Here is a 22,807-nt window from a genome sequence, read left to right as displayed (position 1 = left end):
ACCAGACACATGGACCGGACACATGGACCAGACCGTCACCTGGACCGGACACATGGACCGGACCGGACACATGGACCGGACCGGACACATGGACCAGACCAGACACATGGACCGGACACATGGACCGGACACATGGACCAGACCAGACACATGGACCGGACACATGGACCGGACACACGGACATATGCAAACTGTCACTCAACAGGAAGCAAAAGCAATAGTAAAAAAATTGTAATGTACTTGGCTTGGCTACAATTAACGTGCTGTCCTTTAGAAAAGTGTTTTACAGTGAATTTATTGCCATGGTATTTTCAATGCAATTACTCACTTTCTTCCCCACATTGTAGTACACAATGTCTCTTTTTCTTAACACTCCCACATAACACCAGCTTTCCTTGTGTAAACAAATACTGCAGAAATGGGAACGACAACGAGAGAATTCCTGACCAGAAGCCCAGTTCCTTCCTCTACTTCTGAAGGTTATTTATGCATTTAAAATCCTGAACAAGAATGTTTCACCTTTTGAACGTCCAAGTCAGTGTTCTAGAACTCCATTGCTTTCCATCACCAGCAGAGATTGTCACATCAGCTTTAGAATGTTGAGGAGCACTGTAATCGCATAGCATTACATTACATTACATTATTGGCATTTGGCAGACGCTCTTATCCAGAGCGACGTACAACAAAGTGCATACCCATAACCAGGGATAAGTTCGCTGAAAGACCCTAGAGGTAAGTACAATTTCAACTGCTACCTGTACAACAAACATAGCGACTCATGATCTCACGCCGTAAACGTTGATAAGGACCTTCTGTGGATACATTGGTCGTGGATGAGGCACCAAGTCTGAGAGTTAAACATGGTAATCATCGGCGAGAACACTTACACACAGATTCCTCAAAGGGCTTGTTCAAGCAGAGTACACTAGCAAATATTCTCCACCGAGAACAGAATGTCTGTCAGCTCCCTTTCAGGTGAGATTATATTTATAACGGGTCAAAGTGGAATCCATTACTGTAATTGGGGACAATCCACCTAAATCCATTACTGTAATCAGGGACAATCCACAGGAATCCATTACTGTAATCAGGGACAATCCACAGGAATCCATAACTTTAATCAAGGACAATCCACCTGAATCCATTACTGTAATCAGGAACAATCCGCCTGAATCCATTACTGTAATCAAGGACAATCCGCCTGAATCCATTACTGTAATGGACACACACACACACACACGAACACGCATGCACACACACACACACACGCATACACACACAAACACGCACACACACACACACAAACACACGCACACACACATATGAATATGCAGCAGACAGAACGCAGGCCTGAAGTGCTGTTGATGATGATGGTGATGGTGATGATGGTGGTGATGATGATGATGTTGGTGATGATGATGGTGATGGTGATGGTGATGATGATGATGATGATGATGGTGATGATGATGATGATGTTATTCATGAAGATTGTGATAGCTGAAACATGGATGACATGACTAATTCCCATCCCAGAAACCATACTGCATCACAGGAGAGCTCCCTGATCAGGGGAGAGGTCCTCCTCAGTCCAGCGGCGGCGGGTTACCTTGGGAAGCAGTTCCTCTGCAGTAACCCCCGTGGTTGTGGCCCTCAGGGGTCTGAAAAGAGTCCTAATGTACGAACTACCTGACGGACCACAGCCGGCTTCACAGCATTTATCATACAATCACTCCCATAAATATTCATACAGTATGCAATAATCCATTTCAAACACAGCACTATCGACGAGGGCATCAGACACATGACTAATAACTCACCTTTTAGAAGAAGCGATCATTGTTACCATTATATTTACAGTTATTTGTTACATTTACGCAGTTATGCACGTTTGACCACTGCCTGTGACATACCAGTAATATTTTTTCTAGAAAAAAAAAACAACCAAAAAAAAAAAAACTGGAGCACAGATGGTGACCACAAACATGAATGAATACTGCAGTGAGTCACTGAAAAAGAGATGCTCTCAGTTAGCACTGCTGTCAGAGAGCACCTTCAACAGCATCACACAGCAAGCTGACACTGCCCCCTGGTGGTCACACTGCCAATGTGCAGGCAGAGGGAAACTCAGCCGTGGGAATACACCAGCCCGAGGTGACACCGCTGATTATTATGGGATGCAGGCAGACCGCTGACCTCTCTCATTAACAATGCGCTTTTTTTCCCCCCACAGAACTGTTGCTCACTGGATGTTTTTTTGTTTGTCACAGCATTCCCTGCAAACTCTAGAGACTGTTGTGGGTGAGACTCCCAGGAGATCAGCAGTTTCTGAGATACTCAAATCACCCTGTCTGGCACCAACAATCATTCCATGGTCAAAGTCACTGAGATCACATTTCTTCACAAACTCCAGTCCTTAGGGGAACAGGGGCCTCAAACCCCAGTCCTTAGGGGAACCGGAACCTCAGTCACTGCCAGATTTGGGCTTTTCAGTCAGCAGCCAAAGCTCTGAAATTCTAGCCAATCACAGACTCTGAGAAAGCATGAAGCACAGAAATCCTGGCCGATCGAGAACAGGAGCTCGTGCACAAAGCCTTCGGAGAACAGCATAACAGGCAGAACTGCAAGTGCCCGATCGCCCGACAGGGGTCGCTAGCGAGCAACGGGACTCTGTCGTCATGGCCGACTGAAACAACGGGTGCGTCCGAACGCAGGAAAACGCATCCTCCGCTCCTCCCCTAACACCCATTCTCCTCTCCGGGACGCAAGGGGAGAATTGGGATGGGCCCCTCTCCCCCACCTCCCTTGGGGGATGCCGGAGCCACTGTGTCCACAACCAACTCCAGGTTTTGGGTCTCCAGTACCAGTACAGGCTGAGCCAGCCAGAAACCCGGAAGCTGGAGTGGACACAGCCATGGCCCAGAATCAGGACTCCAGTCCAAAAGCTACAGCTTTTAAAGAGCTGTGGCATATAGGAGACCGCACCAGGGATTTAGCTATCTGAAACAGGACAGAGCCCAAACTAAAAGTGCAAAAAATGAATAAATAATTGAATCAAAACAATTAAATCAATTCCAGATTTAGTTTCAGAAAAAAACACACAAAAAACCCCAAAAAACATTGGATTTTAATTGGAATTCACAAAACCAGTTCAGTTATGGGCACTTGCGTTGGCTGTATGTTCCACAAAATGACCAACAGATGGCAGTGTATCACCTGAGGGGGAAGAACTTTCCCCCCCTCTAGTTTCATTTCAATTAAATTTATGCTCAATTTCAGTAAAATTTTAGTGCCATTTTCCTGATCTGACTGATTAATCTTCTTCCTAATTTGCCCATTAATTCACGCTATCATTATGTTCTCAGTCAGGGAATTTGATTGGCATTATCAGTGCACTTTAATCTATGGAATTTGCATTAGTTTGCACAACACTTCAACACTGCAAACAGGATAATATGGAACAATACTGTCTAAATAATTATCTTTAAACATACATAGAACATACAATGTGACAGCAGTTATCATTAGGAAGTACTAACATGCTACCAGTTGCCAAGAGTGAGTGCAGCTAATAGTGCTAACAGGCTACCAGTTCAGGTGAGTCAGTGAGTGCTAATAGGCTACCAGTTCAGATGAGTCAGTGCTAACAGGCTACCAGTTCAGGTGAGTCAGTGAGAGCTAATAGGCTACCAGTTCAGATGAGTCAGTGCGAACAGGCTACCAGTTCAGGTGAGTCAGTGAGTGCTAACAGGCTACCAGTTCAGATGAGTCAGTGCTAACAGGCTACCAGTTCAGGTGAGTCAGTGAGTGCTAATAGGCTACCAGTTCAGGTGAGTGAGTGCTAATAGGCAACCGGTTCAGGTGAGTGAGTGCTAACAGGCTACCAGTTCAGGAGAGCGAGTGCTAACAGGCAACCAGTTCAGGAGAGCGAGTGCTAACAGGCTACCAGTTCAGGAGAGTGAGTGCTAACAGGCTACCAGTTCAGGTGAGTTAGTGAGTGCTAACAGGCTACCAGTTCAGGAGAGCGAGTGCTAACAGGCAACCAGTTCAGGAGAGCGAGTGCTAACAGGCTAACTGCTCGTCTTCTAGCCCTCTTGAACTTCATATTTTAATCTAGGACTGTCACATTTGCATTTGTATTTGTATTCATCTAGGTGCTGTAGTTGCCTACCTTATTACTGACCGGCTTGGCCTACTTACTATGTGTACTAGACTTGAATGTTCATGGCAGGTAGACAACTGACGCAGTATGTGAATTGTACCTCATCCAAACTACCTGTTTTGTAGTTGTTCTAATGACCTTCAGTATGTAGTCATTGTACATGGCTTTTGATGAAAGCTTCTGCCAACTAGATGTAATGTAATGGCGAAAAACAGAGGGAGACGTGCTTCTTGGGTGAAAGAAAAAATCCAGGGGGTTAGAAGGGTGTGTCCATTTGGGGTGTGTCCATCTGACTGCCCTTGGCTCCTGGTGGCACCGCCCCGTAGCTGCGCTCCCACCACCGGAGACACATCACCCGCACCTCCGTCTGAACCTGGGAGCCGGGCCAGAACCAGAGAGCCGGGTCAGAACTAAAGAGCCGGGGCAGAACTAGAACGCCGGGGAAGAACCAGAGCGCTCAAGAACCTCCGTCAGCAAACCCCCCTAAACTGTTACTCTTCATCAGAGACAGGCAGAGGAAGGGCACGGGTAGCACCTAGCACCGTGGCTAGCTCTTTGTATTAATAGTGACAACAATTCTGCAGCCCATTGTATATATATATATATATATATATATATATATATATAGAGAGAGAGAGAGAGAGCGAGAGAGAGAGAGAGAGAATATAATGGACGTAGAAACAGAAAAAATAAAGTGTGACTCATTCAATGTGACTCGAGTATGACATGATATATTCCCATAGCCGCCATAGTGGTGGTAGTTTTTGAGTGATAGATTTTAAATGAAAAACTATAATATAATTTCAAGTGCAAATACAATACATTGGGTGAAGCTGATCTATACCCGCCTACCCTAACACCATGATAATACACGGATGGTCTGACAGACAAACATGACAGGACATGACGGAGACCGAGCACTGCATATAATGGGTTCTATAAAGATTACAGGGGCGGTTTATGTGCTGATGTAGGAGGTATGAGATGGGAAAGTAAGATGATTTTTTTTGTGTTGATTCTACCTACACCCCACATCTCCCTGCGCTGTCGTTCATTCTACCTACACCCCACATCTCCCTACGCTGTTGTTGATTCTACCTACACCCCACATCTCCCTGCGCTGTTGTTGATTCTACCTACACCCCACATCTCCCTGCGCTGTCGTTGATTCTACCTACACCCCACATCTCCCTGCGCTGTCGTTGATTCTTAATTCAAAGTCAGTGCTGAAGAACTTGTGATTGTTACATCAGCAGCAGAATGTTTGGTGGGCATTGTAACGCAGAGATTGCTGGTTTCATTCCAGGTGGGGCGCTGCTATTGTGCTACAGGATGCGCGATGCACTTAACCTGCTGTTAAAAGTTATTAAAACGTTTCTGGTTCGCGAGATGAAAGCAGGAGGGATAAAAGAAGAGGAAGGTGCATCCGAACTGGAGTCTGAAGTGTGTCCTGTCTGAGAGCAGGTCTGAGGGCTTTTGCTCCGTCAGGTAAATTCAGGTTTTATTCATACAGTGCATTTTACAGACACGCTGTCACAAAGGCCCTCTGCAGAAAGCAGGATGCAGCCCTCGAATGAAAGAAAGAAAGAAAGAAAAAAGAAAGAAAGAAACCGTTTTTATTCTAATTCTTTTTTTTTTTTTTTTGCATTTGTTCAAGTGTTCCCTCAGACACACTGCTTTCATGTAATGGCGCACAGTGGAAATGGTGATAGCTCGGTACGGCATGAGTCAGAGTGAGCCGCGATGCGGAACGCAAAATGGAAGTCAGGGAAATTAGTCTTTAGGCAGCACTCTAATGCAACGAGGCAGACTGCTTGTATTTTTACTCACCTCCTTGTTGAGAAAGCAGTACAGCACAGCTACAATAAGGCCCTGCGTAGAAAGAGAGGAAAAGCAGGTGTTTACTGCTAAGTGTCATGGGTGGACTATGTATGAAAAGATGAGAATACGTGCAAATTATAGCACAGCTGGTAGTCCGCACGTTAATGTCATATTCATTGGTTCATTGAGTCCAATGTGCGGGAGCACAGAGCCAAAACAACCCAAATTACACACAGACACAAACACAATCATATGTCACTGTTATTTTCTGCTTCCTAACCATCCAACCCTGGATAACATTCAGCTCTCTATGATACTCACTCTGTTTATCATTAAAAACTGCACAATACTCACTCTGAATATCATTCATCTCTATATTATACTCATTCTGTATATCATTAAAAACCGCACAATACTCACTCTGTATATCATTCATCTCTATATGACACTCACTCTGTATATCATTAATCTCTGTATATCATTCATCTCTGTATAACATTTACATTGTACTACTACTTAGTAATACTTCAAGTAGTTCTGACTTTTGGAACACAAGCCCCACAGGGTTACCTTTTAGACAACACCAGGTTTATTCCTGTCGTCAAAAAGGTTTGAGAATAGCAATCATTTTATTTGGGGTATGTCATTTTCAAGCTTGTGTTAAGAAAATGGGTGATACGTAAGGGGTTAGCCAGGTTAGTCCTGTTGAGATTCAAAAATCAATTTTCCGAGCGATACCTGGCCAAGAAGACGGACGTCTACAGACACTATAAAACCAAAACAAGTGTTAGAGAGCAAGTACGAGAGTGCAATAGTATCGTCGTGAGCGGGGCGATTGTAACACTGTATCTCTCCAAATATTAACTTCCCTTGTTTGTTTGGGGCTTTATTTTTGTTGGCATCTTGTCACAAGACCCATCAGTTTACCACAACCGGCTCGCAGCAAAGATCAAATTTAATCCATTTAATAATTTATTTATTTTTTGCTTGCTGCTTGTTAATTTTTGAGAGCTCTAAAAAAACAAAAAAGCAAAGAACAACAAAAGCAGCAGCCAGGGAATCCTAATCTGAGAGGCGGTGAGGGATAAACATCACAACTGCGCGCTCCGCTTCCCACAATCCCACTGAGCTGACAGAGCCCCTCCCCTCCCACACAACACCATCCATCCCCGTCTCTCACAAATGTTGAATGGACTGCCTTTATATAGCGCCTCCAATTCCAATTCACCCTTTTACACATTAACACACGCACACACGCCAACAGCGGCAGGCTGCCAATCAGCTCATCAGGAGCAATTGGGGGTTAGGCGTCTTGCTCAGAGACCTTGACACTTTAAGGATTGAACTGGCAACTTTCCATCTGCCAGACAACCACTCATGAGCTAATGTCGCCCATACACGCAGGCTCTGCTGTAAAACTCCCAGGCAATGGGACTACAGAACAAAAATTACACTCAAAACTAATCAGACTTGACAAATCACTGACAGGGTTAAACACATACACACACTTGGCACTGACAGGGTTAAACACACACACACACACACACACACACACACACACACACTTGGCACTGACAGGGTTAAACACACACACACACACACACACACACACTTGGCACTGACAGGGTTAAACACACACACACACACACACACACACACACTTGGCACTGACAGGGTTAAACACACACACACACACACACACACACACACACACACGCACTTGGCACTGACAGGGTTACCTGTGGGGCTCACCTGGAAGGATCCAAAGCAGAGCTCGATGTAGAGCCGCAAGCCCACGCCCAGGTGTTCGGGCAGGAAGGTGAACACCATGTAGTGCGTCCCAAACAGGGGTATCAGCAGCAGAGTGGCCCGGGCCAATCGCCTTCAAACACACACAGGAGAGAGAGGAGCTCAGCCAATCACAAGAGAGGGAGGACCTCAGCCGATCACATGAGAGGGAGGAGCTCGCCCAATAACAGGTGAGAGAAGATCAGCCGATCACAGGAGAGAGGTGATCAGCCAATGACAGGAGAGACCAAAAATCAGCCAATCACAAGAGAGAATATCAGCCAATCAAAGGAGAGACAGAAGCTCACCCAATGACAGCAGAGAGAGAAGCTGAGCCAATGAGAGAACAGTGAGAAGCTGAGCAAATGATAGGAGAGAGAAGCTCAACCAATCACAGGGGAGAGAGCATATCTCAACCGATGACGAGAGAGACAAACAGAGAACTGTTCTCCCACAATGCACTCTGGGTAAGTGAGTTCAGCTGTAAAACAAATCAGCTGCTAGGTGATGCAGTAGGATGCAGCATTTGACAATTACACTGCCCCGGACAAACATGACGACATGACGACCGACGTAATTCACCGGTAGTGTGAAGAGTTGTTGAAGTGAATCAGACGTGGGTTCAACTTCTGTCCCAGGATCCTAATGATGTTCAGGAACAGGACAAAGTTTACCTGAAAAAAGGCAGAGACCATTACTCAACCACACAAACAGGCAGTTACGAAACCACACACATACAACCACCTAAACACATCTTTACACAACCCAAGCCCACGGTGAAGGGTTTCAGGGGAAGCCCTCGGAGAAGCAGTCCCCAGGTGACTCACCCCAATAGACACGACGATGGGCCCTTTTATGATCCACCAGTACGGAGAGTCTTCATTAACATCCCAACACCTGGCAAACACACCGCTCATTAGCCCAGGGGAGTCACTTCCCCCTTGGATGGGAGTTTAAGTGGAACACCATCAGAAAGCTGATTGGTCATCTTCCGCAGGCTTAAAGCGATGTAATTGATGAACCACTACATGGGACTGGTCGCCCACAGACGCAGGCAGATGAAATCAGTGGTGAAGAGGCCTCTTATAGACTCCTATATAGATGTGCTCTTGCAGGCCGCATCGTAACGTCGAAGACGGGGATCCGACGTCCGTTCAAGATAGCAAACAGTTAGCGTTGAATGATTTTAAATGAACATTTAGTTGCATTCATTCCATTTTTGTGTCATTTTCTATCAATAAGGTAAAAGGATATACCGTTTGAAAGCGTTAAAACTCACGGTTCAATCTGTTTAACCGACTTTAAGATGCCATTGCTTTAGCAACAACTGCTCCTTATATGTGGGTGGCAAAACAAGTGTGGGGGGACCTTGTCTTCCCTGTATTTTGTAAATCCATACACTACAAAAAATAAGGTCATCTCAGACCCAGATGGCCGGTTTTTATAATTCTTTTTAAATTCAAGGTTTTTAACGCAGTTTAAATTGGTTTAAATAAGGCCACACATTAACATTACACAAATATCACACAATTTAGTCAACATTGCCAGCTTCTCTATTTTGTGGTGGTGATAGCCAAAAAAGGAAATGATTATAGTTTCCGTCTAGAAACAAACATTTCAGCATGTCACACAGTAACTAGTAACTGTACCTAGCAATCTACCAAAACATTAGAGAGCTTACGGCTATTAACATTACTTTCCTTGAGAAAACCAATCGCAGCTATATCAAATGCCATTTCAAACTGTATATTAATTTATAACGGTGATTTGGCTTGACCGGGACTACCTGGCAAAAGTTGAACGATTATACAGAAATAATCACCACCCAGCATCCAATCAGAATCGAGTATTCACCAAGACCGCGGTACGGTGCCCAGTAATGAACACTGCAACCACATACTGCGTTTGTGATCTTAAACCTTGAAGCATTAAAAGCATCTCGTTTAAAACAGTAAACAAATGGCTATACCTCAGAGCCTGTGAGGACGGTCAGAAGGAAAAGCCACATGTATAATGTGGGGCTCCCGGTAAGCAAAAAACAGAATCTACACACCTAATCCAGTGTAAATCCATTCTCCATTACATTACATTTACATTATTGGCAGATGCTCTTATCCAGAGCGACGTACAGTTGATTAGAACAGGATAAGGATAACCCCAATGCAGCTCAGATTGTTCTTGGATATACGCTAACTTGGCACCATCCTCAGTGGCTAAAAAAGCTTTCACTTTTCAAGCAAGTGAGTCTGGGTTTTACACTGTTGGTTTGAAATAGGCAGTGTTTTGCCGACAGGGTCAACTGCATTACACACTTACTCTGTGTCCTCAAAATAAACCCGAAATACAATCCACAGGACGGTGAAAACTACAGGAACCCCTAGAGAGACAAAAAGAGAAATAATAAAATAGATAAAATAAAATACAGCACGTTGGATTTGAAATTAAACAATGCACATTAAACCCAATGTGCTGGAGTAGAGAGCCAAAAGAACAGAAATTGTACCACCGTCCAAATACTTACGGACTGCACTGTATACACAACTTCCTCAGACTTGATCAACTCAAGTGCTGAATTGAGGAAAATGGATGAATGAAGAAAGAGACAGCAATTGCAACAGCAGGGAACATGAGCAGTGCCATATTAAAGATTTCAATTAATTACAATGTATTTTGTGCCAATAAAGCATTTTGAATTTGAATTTTGAGAGAGAGATGAAAGAGTGAAAGGGAAATGGAGAAAGAGTATAGGAGACTAGTAAATGGTGGATGGCCAACCTTTTTATAATTGTGTCTCAGGAATACTCTAAGTAGCCTTGTCATTAGCCATATGTGTGATTAGTGGTCTTTTGTGATGTTGTGGTTTGTGTAGGCTGCTGTATATGACAGCAGAACTGAAGCAGCACTCGAGTGCCACTACAGCGTGTAAATTATGCACCAGCAGAGCTGGCAGCAAAGCAATCATCGACTACCTGCGCTGTCTGATTAAAATGTCAGACAGAGCCCCATAATTTCGACATCTTAGAGATTTGCACAAAGGCTGTGTTCCGCGTGCCACGTTGCATGCACCATGTGCTGTTTGCCATGTACCGTGCTCTGAGGTCCATTGTCTTGTATTCTGTGTATCATGTTGTGTGTTGCGTGTTGTGTGTAGAGTGTTGTGTGTTGCGTGTTGTGTGTAGAGTGTTGTGTGTAGAGTGTTCTGTGTTGAGTGTTGTGTGTAGAGTGTTCTGTGTTGCGTGTTGTGTGTAGAGTGTTCTGTGTTGCGTGTTGTGTGTAGAGTGTTGTGTGTTGCGTGTTGTGTGTAGTGTTCTGTGTTGCGGGTTTTGTGTTGCGTGTAGAGTGTTCTGTTGCATGTTGTGTGTAGAGTGTTCTGTGTTGTGTGTTGTGTGTAGAGTATTCTGTTGCATGTTGTGTGTAGAGTGTTCTGTGTTGCATGTTGTGTGTAGAGTGTTGTGTGTAGCATGTTTTGTGTTGAGTGTTGTGTGTAGCGCATTCTCTGTTGTGTGTAGCCTGTTCTGTGTTGCGTATAGTGTGCAGCGTGTCCTGTGTTGTGTGCTGTGCATAGCGTGTTGCGTGTAGCGTGTCCTGTGTTGTGTGTAGCATGTAGCATGTTGTGTGTAGCATGTTGTGTGTTGTGTTGCGTGTAGCGTGTTGCGTGCACTGTGTTCTGTGCAGTGGCTCACCCCAGCCCAGCAGGGCGAAGCAGCAGAGCAGGTGGTGCAGGGAGGACAGCAGCAGCGTGTTGAGGTACAGCCCCTCCACCAGCAGCCAGAAGAAGTTGGTCATCACACAGTAATGGCAGAACACCACCGAGGCCTTACACGTCACCTGTACACACACACCACAGAGCGGTCACACACACACACACACACACACACACTCACACATACACACTCACACACACACACACACCACAGAGCGGTCACACACACACACACACCACAGAGCTGTCACACACACACACACACACACACACACACACACACACCACAGAGCTGTCACACACACACACACACCACAGAGCAGTCACACACACACACACACACACACACACACCACAGAGCGGTCACACACACACACACACACCACAGAGCTGTCACACACACACACACACACCACAGAGCTGTCACACACACACACCACAGAGCTGTCACACACACACACACCACAGAGATGTCACACACACACACACACCACAGAGCTGTCACACATACACACCACAGAGCTGTCACACACACACACCACAGAGCTGTCACACACACACACCACAGAGCGGTCACACACACACACACAACACAGAGCTGTCACACACACACACACACACACCACAGAGCGGTCACACACACACACACACACACACACACACACCACAGAGCTGTCACACACACACACACACCACAGAGCGGTCACACACACACACACACCGCAGAGCTGTCACATACACGCACCACAGGGGCCTTACACATACACACACACACACCACAGAGGTCTTACACACACACACACACACACACACCACAGGGGCCTTACACACACACACACACACACCACATAGTAGGTCTTACACACACACACACACACACACACACACACATACGTACGGCCGCCTGCCTGAACCTGCACATAGAACACAACCCAACCTCCTTTATCAGAACCAGAACCTACACACACAACCCAACCTTCTTTACCCGAACCACAACCTGCACATGCAACATAACCAAACCTGCTTTACCAGAATCAGAACCAGAACCAAAATCACTGAGCTTGAGGTACTGATACTTACAGTTGAGAGGCTGCAGTGGTCAATGTCATTGCTGGAGAAAAGGGCGGCGTCCTTCACGAGCACAGCCACAGCCTTCAGGATGAAGGAGAGGAAGAGCTGGACGTGGATGTGATTACGCCCACAACGGAGCCTCCTGGGGAAACACAACATCCTGTATATAAACACAACATCCTGCATATAAACACAACATTCTGTATATAAACACAACATCCTGTACATAAACACAACATCCTGTACATAAACACAACATCCTGTATATAAACACAACATCCTGTCCATAAACACAGCCGGATGTTCAGGGTGTTCTTGCTTCACCCTCTCTCTGTAGTCACAGCCAGATGTTCAGGGTGTTCTTGCTTCACCCTCTCTCTGTCGTCACACATAGGCAGCTAACACCCACCTTGCCCCTCTCTACATAACCAACCAACACCGACGACTCAACGCTCGGTGAACAAGAATGAAAGAAGACCTGTTCAACTGGCTCAGTTACGTCTTAGTTGGGGGAAAAATGCTTTGGGGCCTCTGTGGACAGTCACCCCCCTGAATAACAGTGAGGGAACACATGTCCCTATCTGGAGTAAATATGTCTTTGACCTGACCACGTGTTTTATTTCATCTGGATGGTGAGCGGGTGTGGCCAGGTGAAAAGGGGTCGGGAGTGGGGGTGGGGGGGGTGGGGGTGTTATTGCTCAGATTCGGGACATCCAGCACCTGAAATGCAGTAGGATGGCCACAGCGATGACCAGAGCCACCAGTGAGGAGCTGTACCCCACCGTGTAAACCCTCATCACTGCGCTGAAGTACGACTCCTGGGAATCAACAAAAAAAAAACAATGAAAAAATGATAACATAATATAACATTGCCTAATGTAACATAACCTAACAACATAGTATAACATGACTTAGCATGACATAGCATAGCCTCACATAACCTACGAACATAGCGTAACATAACATGACATAGCATAGCCTAACATAACCTACGAACATAGCGTAACATAACTTAACATAACATAGCCTAACATAAAATAGCATACAGTAACATGACATAATATAATATAACATAGCCAAACATAACAAAACATTGCCTCATATAACATAACCTAACATAACATAACATAACATAACAGAGCCGAACATAAAATAACATACAGTAAAATAACATTACATAAGATACCATCATCTAACATACCATACTCTAACATAACACAACCTAACATATAATAACATGCAGTAACATAACATAACATAGCTTAAAGGTATAATAGGTAAGATTTTTGTGTTCAAAAATCTTTTTGTGCTCACACGCCTATCATTGAAAAAGGCTCATTAACATGCTGACTCACCCACTGCCTGTGTTCATAGTCCTTAAATTTGAAGGTTCAAAATATAATTGACGGGCCGGCACTCGGTACCAAAACATCTTATAGCTGCACAATAATTCAAGCTCATTGGTGGAAAATTGGTTCCAATTGCCACAGCCAATGGCGTTTCATCGCCAACGTGTTTACAGAGAAGGGTGGGATAAACAGTGTTATGGCTTGAGGGTGTTTGTTGCTGCAATTCCTGGCTTGACCGCTAGCAGTCCGAAATCACCCGTTGTACCTTTAATTCCGTCACATTTCTAACCCGCAGGTGCCAAAGATGTCGTCTCAGCCTGGCTCCCGACCCATTTTCTTTTTTTTTAAAGATATTTTTTAGGCCTTTTTCAGCTTTATTGGACAGTATATAGAGAATGGGGGTGAGAGAGAGGGAAAGACATGCGACAAATTGTCAGACGGCCGGATTCGAACCGTTGACGTCGCGGCTCCCAATGAGCATGCGGTCAGCACTCTGCAGGCTGCGCCACCGAGACGCCGCTCCCAACCCATTTTCCACCGGCTCCCGGGCGGCTCCTCACCTCTGGAATGTGGCCCTCCACACTGCAGGCGATGTGATACGGAGGGTGTGGCCACGACCAGCCGGCGTCCGTGCAGTTTCGGCTAACCGCCCCTGTAAGGGCACGGGACAGTCCCGTCACAAAACCACCCCCCCCAAAAAAGCACCCAGGACCCCGGTTCTAATGTCTCACTGCGTGCTCAGCGCAACGTCCGAAACTGTGCAGAGTCGCCCATGCCTTCAGCTGTTTACGCATTCTTCTTAGCTTGTCGCCCTGGATATCCAGCAGGAGGGAGCTGCTAATCACCATCTGCTAAACTCAAGCACCCTGTGGGTATCCCCTCGCCTTCTGTTACCCAGCTGACTGTAAAATGGCCGGTGTATTTAACCGCACTTACATCATCACACTGCCCATTCACAAACACCCACAGGAACAGCAGTGATAGTTCACCGCAGTTCAGCAGAGCTGGAACAGTGGGACATCACACAGAAGGATTCAATATGTAATTACAGCCAATACTACCGCTAGCCAGCACTACTACTGCTACTGCTACTGCTACTACTAATAATACAAATATTAATGCTACAAATAAGGATGACAACAACATCAGCAGCAGCAGCAACAACAACAACAACAACAATAATAATAGCTCACCTGGCCCAGGTGTGCTGCCCTTACCTGTACTGTTGTGGAAGAAGGAGAAGACCAGAGGGCAGGGAGAGCGGATGGTTTGGCCAATCACAGCGCTCGGCCAGCACGTGACAGAGTCCCACAGTGGGGGGCAGCCTGCACAGAGAAAACAGTGACCCCAAAACCTCCAAAAACTCAGTCACACACCACTGAACCTCCAAAAACCCAGTCACACCCAACTGAACCTCCAAAAAAAAAACCAGAAACACGCCACTGAACCTCCGAAAACCCAGAAACACCCCACTGAACCTCAAAAAAAAACAAAAAAACAGAAACACCCAAATGAACCTCAAAAAACCCAGAAACACCCCACTGAACCCTTAAACAAAACAGAAAAACCCTGCTGAACCTATCTCTGTGGTTATATCTGTGAGTGTTATTAACACACCTGTATCTCTGTGGTTATATCTGTGAGTGTTCTTAACACACCTGTATCTCTGTGGTTATATCTGTGAGTGTTCTTAACACACCTGTATCTCTGTGGTTATATCTGTGAGTGTTCTTCACGCACCTGTATCTCTGTGGTTATATCTGTGAGTGTTCTTAACACACCTGTATCTCTGTGGTTATATCTGTGAGTGTTCTTAACGCACCTGTATCTCTGTGGTTATATCTGTGAGTGTCTTAACACACCTGTATCTCTGTGGTTATATCTGTGAGTGTTCTTAACACACCTGTATCTCTGTGGTTATATCTGTGAGTGTTCTTAACGCACCTGTATCTCTGTGGTTATATCTGTGAGTGTTCTTAACGCACCTGTATCTCTGTGGTTATATCTGTGAGTGTTCTTAACACAGCTGTATCTCTGTGGTTATATCTGTGAGTGTTCTTAACGCACCTGTATCTCTGTGGTTATATCTGTGAGTGTTCATAACGCACCTGTATCTCTGTGGTTATATCTGTGAGTGTTCTTAACGCACCTGTATCTCTGTGGTTATATCTGTGAGTGTTCTTAACGCACCTGTATCTCTGTGGTTATATCTGTGAGTGTTCTTAACACACCTGTATCGCTGTGGTTATATCTGTGAGTGTTCTTAAAGCACCTGTATCTCTGTGGTTATATCTGTGAGTGTTCTTAACGCACCTGTATCTCTGTGGTTATATCTGTGAGTGTCTTAACACACCTGTATCTCTGTGGTTATATCTGTGAGTGTTCTTAACACACCTGTATCTCTGTGGTTATATCTGTGAGTGTTCTTAACGCACCTGTATCTCTGTGGTTATATCTGTGAGTGTTCTTAACGCACCTGTATCTCTGTGGTTATATCTGTGAGTGTTCTTAACACAGCTGTATCTCTGTGGTTATATCTGTGAGTGTTCTTAACACACCTGTATCTCTGTGGTTATATCTGTGAGTGTTCTTAACGCACCTGTATCTCTGTGGTTATATCTGTGAGTGTCTTAACACACCTGTATCTCTGTGGTTATATCTGTGAGTGTTCTTAACACACCTGTATCTCTGTGGTTATATCTGTGAGTGTTCTTAACGCACCTGTATCTCTGTGGTTATATCTGTGAGTGTTCTTAACGCACCTGTATCTCTGTGGTTATATCTGTGAGTGTTCTTAACGCACCTGTATCTCTGTGGTTATATCTGTGAGTGTTCTTAACACAGCTGTATCTCTGTGGTTATATCTGTGAGTGTTCTTAACGCACCTGTATCTCTGTGGTTATATCTGTGAGTGTTCATAACGCACCTGTATCTCTGTGGTTATATCTGTGAGTGTTCTTAACGCACCTGTATCTCTGTGGTTATATCTGTGAGTGTTCTTAACGCACCTGTATCTCTGTGGTTATATCTGTGAGTGTTCTTAACACACCTGTATCGCTGTGGTTATATCTGTGAGTGTTCTTAAAGCACCTGTATCTCTGTGGTTATATCTGTGAGTGTTCTTAACACACCTGTATCTCTGTGGTTATATCTGTGAGTGTTCTTAACGCACCTGTATCTCTGTGGTTATATCTGTGAGTGTTCTTAACACACCTGTATCTCTGTGGTTATATCTGTGAGTGTTCTTAACGCACCTGTATCTCTGTGGTTATATCTGTGAGTGTTCTTAACGCACCTGTATCTCTGTGGTTATATCTGTGAGTGTTCTTAACGCACCTGTATCTCTGTGGTTATATCTGTGAGTGTTCTTAACGCACCTGTATCTCTGTGGTTATATCTGTGAGTGTTCTTAACGCACCTGTATCTCTGTGGTTATATCTGTGAGTGTTCTTAACGCACCTGTATCTCTGTGGTTATATCTGTGAGTGTTCTTAACGCACCTGTATCTCTGTGGTTATATCTGTGAGTGTTCTTAACGCACCTGTATCTCTGTGGTTATATCTGTGAGTGTTCTTAACGCACCTGTATCTCTGTGGTTATATCTGTGAGTGTTCTTAACGCACCTGTATCTCTGTGGTTATATCTGTGAGTGTTCTTAACGCACCTGTATCTCTGTGGTTATATCTGTGAGTGTTCTTAACGCACCTGTATCTCTGTGGTTATATCGGTGAGTGTTCTTAACACACCTGTATCTCTGTGGTTATATCTGTGAGTGTTCTTAACACACCTGTATCTCTGTGGTTATATCTGTGAGTGTTCTTAACACACCTGTATCTCTGTGGTTATATCTGTGAGTGTTCTTAACGCACCTGTATCTCTGTGGTTATATCTGTGAGTGTTCTTAACGCACCTGTATCGCTGTCATTCTCGTGCTCTGATATCTCCCTCAGACACTGAAGCCTCTCTTTCTCCAGGTGGAAGATGTATTCACATTCTGGATGCAAACCAGACCAGACCTGTGGAGAAATAATAATGGTAATGGTCGGCATATATATATATAGCGCCTTCATCCAAAGCGCTGTACAATTGATGCCTAGGTGTCTTGCTCAGGGACACTTTGATACACCCAGGGCGGGATTGAACTGGCAACCCTCCGACTGCCAATGTCGCCCCATATAAATACATAAATAAGATTTAACACAGATCTGATGAAGAAAAATCACACAAAACCAATGTTTCACAGTGATTTGCTTTGCCCCAACTTGCTTGTATCAAACACAAGAGAATAAATGAATAAATAAAGACATCACTCATTACCTTATGTATCAAACACAGAGAATAAATAAATAAATGAAGACGTCACTCATTAACTTGTAATGATGTTATAGTAATGTAATAAATGGATAAATGAAATACTCTTTGTGCAGTCAGTGCTCACGCCTGGCTCTCGGTGAGTCATTAGGGCTTGTGGGGAGCGATGTGCCTGGAGACCAGAGGAGCAGACATCCTCGCGAACAGAGCGCCAAAGAGCTTCATTAAAGCCCGCCGTGAAAGCTGCACGTCACCTACACAAATTTCATTTCAAAATGCATTGTATGATCCTTATTATGTCTCTCTCTCCCCCCCTCTCTCCCTCTCTCTCCATATCTCTCTCTCTCTCCGTCTCTCCCCCTCTCTCTGTCTCTCTCTCTCTGAATGTTTATACACAAACATCTTTGTATTTGTAATTTGTAATGTAATTTGTTCACCGTGAATGAAGAATAAATAACATTAAATATATTTTATATTTGAGAATAATAAGAAATGTAATAGTACTGTATATTAAATTATATTTTTATTATGTTATAAAATTGAGGATTTTTAAAAGTAGGTTTAACAGTGTTTGTCAATACTAGAACAACACAACACCGTAGCCCTATTTGCTGGCGAGAAAAAAAACGCTGTATTAATGCACTCCATTTACCATTTACCATAAATATACGTGTCTTTATCTAGGAAAAATAACGTTTAGAAACAATCACTTGCATCGCCAAAATAAAAATAAATAAAAAACAGATTCAAACTGATTTACATTATTAGTTCTGCCAAAATGTTTTGCCACATACATCAGAGCACAGTGACATCATGGTGGCATGGATGGTGCAGTGGGTAGCACTGCTGTCTCACAGCAAGGAGGTCCTGGGTTCGAATTCCCGTCGGCCGGGGCCTCTCTGTGTGGAGTTTGCATGTTCTCCCCGTGTTTGCGTGGGTTTCCTCCGGGTGCTACGATTTCCTCCCACAGTCCAAAGACATGCAGGTTAGGCTGATTGGAGAGTCTAAATAGCCCATAGGTATGAGTGAATGGTGTGTGTGCCCTGCGATGGACTGGCGACCTGTCCAGGGTGTATTCCTGCCTTTCGCCCAATGTATGCTGGGATAGGCTCCAGCCCCCCTGCGACCCTGTTCAGGATAAGCGGGTTAAGATGATGGATGGATGGATGGATGGATGGATGGATGGACAGTGACATCATTGCCCGAAAAACATCAACACACCTTCCGGTGACAAATCAGCAAATCACCAGCGACACCGCATGACAGTGTGAGAAAGCCTGATGTCACGCAGCATGGCCATTGGCCTCCCTCTTCTCAGGGAGTGTCAGGAGGTAAAGCTCTGCATCTTTCCCCGCGGCAAACGAGAAAGTGTCACGGGGGGCTGCTGGAACACACAGCACCCTGCCGCATCGGATGAGCTGAACGGGTTTGGGCCGTTTCCAGACCGGGCAAAAAAAAAAAAAAAGTTCAGCGCTACATCAGCTCATACACTACGTACGATCCCTATTCAACTCATCTACCCTGTGAGAGATTCATTTACACGGGATATGTTACTGCGTGCCAGAGCTGAGTTTGGCCCATAGCTCCATAGGGTTTGTGCAATTGGATTACCCGGGATGTGGGAGAGTTCAGTCAGCTAGTGGCATGACTATGCGCAAGCCTCATACGAATGGTCTTCCTCTGACTCTGCTCTGTGCGGGCTTGGCTGCTGTCAACGGTGTGTGAAGAAGCGTGATTCAGAAAAGAATGTGTACGATCTCCTGAATCAGAACTCTGTGTGTGTGCGCTCTCCTGAATCAGAAACGTGGGCGTGTATACTCTCCGAATCAGAACCGTAGGAGTGTACGCTCTCCTGAATCAGAACCATGTGTGTGTACGCTCTCCTGATTCAGAACGGTGAGTGTGTACACCCTCCTGAATCAGAACTGTGAGTGTGTACGCTCTCCTGATTCAGAACTGTGAGTGTGTACGATCTCCTGAATCAGAACCGTGTGTGTGTACACCCTCCTGAATCAGAACCCTGAGTGTATACACCCTCCTGAATCAGAACTGTGTGTGTACACTCTCCTGAATCAGAACCCTGAGTGTGTACACCCTCCTGAATCAGAACCGTGTGTGTGTACACTCTCCTGAATCAGAACCGTGGGTGTGTACGCAGTGGGGTTTGCAGTATGGCCATGGCTGTAACGTTTGGCCATCCCACATTGGGGTGGGAATTGGTGCTGGGTGCCGACTGTATTAAAATAAAGGATGTTGGAGGATACATATCTTTATATCGGGGTTTTCAGACTGCAGGGTCCTCTGGTACAGCCGCTGTGGATCCTGACTGGGATCCCATTAACCACACTACCCAGGAGTGGCCATCTTTCAGCACTCTCTACAGTGGCTGCTTTAGTTCTGCTGCCCGTGCCAAGACGGGGAGGCACACGCACATGCACACACATGCTGCAAACACACGCAGACAAACACACACGCACATGCACACACATGCTGCAAACACACGCAGACAAACACACATGCACATGCACACACATGCTGCAAACACACGCAGACAAACACACACGCACATGCACACACATGCTGCAAACACACGCAGACAAACGCACACGCACATGCACACACATGCTGCAAACACACGCAGACAAACACACACGCACATGCACACATGCTGCAAACACACGCAGACAAACGCACACGCACATGCACACACATGCCGCAAACACACGCAGACAAACACACACGCACATGCACACACATGCTGCAAACACACGCAGACAAACACACACGCACATGCACACACATGCCAAACACACGCAAACATGAACACACGCACCTACGAATTCCTACATATGCACTCAAACACACGCAGACAAACACACACACGCCCACACATGCACTCAAACACATACAAACACACACACAAACACACGCACCCACAAATACCCACACATGCACTCAAACACACACAGACAAACACACACAAACACGCACACACACATGAACACACAGGGGCAAATGCACTCAAACACACACACACACATGTGCACACAAAGGAACACACACAAACATGCACATATAGGCATGCACTCACTCAAACGTGAGGACTGATGTGCTGAATAGGCACTATATAAATGAAATACAATGTATACAGACAAAATTTAAGTATTGAAATGGTTTCAAAGCAGTTGTTAGAAAAATCAAAGCTGCCCACACAGTATTCCTGCATCTAATTATTAAAATAGCCCTTTTTTAACATATGATATGCTAAGAATATATACCGTGAGGTGCACTAATTGCAAATCTTCTGCTTAATGACTTGCGTGGTCTTATAAAATGTTCCCGCAGGTTACTGCTGTGTGGTTCATTAATTTTTAATTAAACGAATAAGCGCTGCACTGAACTAGTTTGTTCAAAAGTATGAGAAATGGGAGAATCCCTACTGACACCCCACGCAAGTTATTCAAGCCACACGCTCAGCTTCTGCTCAATTTCAAGTTAACGCAATACACCACTATATAGTTTGAATGTTGGTATTTATGTGGGCATCACCGCGCCAGCGTCACTCGCCACAAACACAGCCGAACGGAATACTCACGGGCGTGGATATCACGCAAATAAGCACGTAGATAAAGATGAGCATCTTCGGAACTGAAGTATTTCAGCGCGTCTGGCCCGCTGTCCACTGCGATCACCCGACGTCTCTCTTTTAGTTTGAGTTAGTTCGGGGTCCTCTCCTCACTGGGAGGACAGAGCGAAGCGCCTCGGCGGTAGGTAGTTATATACTGTATCTTCTTGCGTCCAGTCGCGCCTCACTTCAATACATATTCTCGCCGCTGTGATTTGCGTAATACGAACCATGTGATTTTGTGTGGGGCCGCCTTTTTCAGAACCGTGCTGTAAGTTATAAAAATCGTGCACAATTCATTTTACGATGTATTAGTATTACTGTTAAGAAATTCTTACCCCGTTCGTGGCACACCGGTAAGCGCCTAATTGGGGTGAGGTAGGGGAGACTGGGGATGGCTGTCACACTGCTTATATCTCGCTTCCTAGAAGAAGCTGTTAGCAAATTATGCTATCAAAATGTTCAGATCTCAGGTCAGAGTTCACCCAAATGGTCATTTTAGGAATAAGCCACACATCATTGAAGTCCGGGGTCAAATGTTTTTCAAGACAAAAAGTAAAATTTCAACTCATTGATGTTTTTCTCCCAAACTTATACGCTATTAATTCATCTTCAAACATGAAGTAAAATACACTATTGGAGACGGTTGTCATATTTACAAAAAAATGTCTATCCCTACACATTTGAAATGTTATCTGGTTATGACTATCAAAGACATGTGTTTTCACCTAGTACCTTAGTACCTTACCTCGTTGAGAAAATTTTGCTATGAAAGGTTGGTGAAAAAACATACATCCGGGCATATTTTTCTTTAATTTAAACAGTCAGTGTGCTCTAAATAAACATTTTTGAAGAAATAGATGTTTCAAATTTCTACAAATGTAGAACATTATTTGGTGACTACAATATTTATGAATGTTTAAACATTTTTTTTACTGAAAACTCTTTCAGTGAAAGCCCCATATCGTGTGACAACCAAC

General features: G+C 44.8%; 1 protein-coding gene across 1 annotated transcript; it reads right to left on the bottom strand.

The window, feature by feature from the left end:
• Positions 1-3,680: 3,680 nt before the first annotated feature.
• On the bottom strand, positions 3,681-17,961 carry ghrhrl (growth hormone releasing hormone receptor, like). The gene is made up of 12 exons (XM_061240529.1): positions 17,802-17,961; positions 15,109-15,216; positions 14,452-14,543; positions 13,263-13,360; positions 12,552-12,684; positions 11,452-11,596; positions 10,085-10,145; positions 8,596-8,665; positions 8,351-8,442; positions 7,733-7,862; positions 5,990-6,031; positions 3,681-4,532 (listed from the first exon to the last, which is right to left on the bottom strand). Exons 1-12 carry the CDS (start codon positions 17,959-17,961, stop codon positions 4,416-4,418), a joined length of 1,248 nt encoding a protein of 415 aa, XP_061096513.1. The 3' UTR covers positions 3,681-4,415.
• Positions 17,962-22,807: the final 4,846 nt, after the last annotated feature.

The sequence above is a fragment of the Conger conger genome, chromosome 4, assembly GCF_963514075.1.
Source record: "Conger conger chromosome 4, fConCon1.1, whole genome shotgun sequence".
Classification (NCBI taxonomy): Eukaryota; Metazoa; Chordata; class Actinopteri; order Anguilliformes; family Congridae; genus Conger; species Conger conger.
This window is presented reverse-complemented; position numbering and strand designations above follow the sequence as displayed.

What these genes read in the sequence shown, in the direction of transcription:
- ghrhrl (XM_061240529.1), bottom strand. Translation starts at nt 17,961, where the DNA reads ATGAAGGCGCTATATATATATATGCCGACCATTACCATTATTATTTCT. An exon ending in TGGAGGGCCACATTCCAGAG is followed by an intron (nt 13,361 to 14,451) that starts GTGAGGAGCCGC and finishes GTTGATTCCCAG; the next exon opens with GAGTCGTACTTCAGCGCAGT. An exon ending in CCATCGTCGTGTCTATTGGG is followed by an intron (nt 8,443 to 8,595) that starts GTGAGTCACCTG and finishes GCCTTTTTTCAG; the next exon opens with GTAAACTTTGTCCTGTTCCT.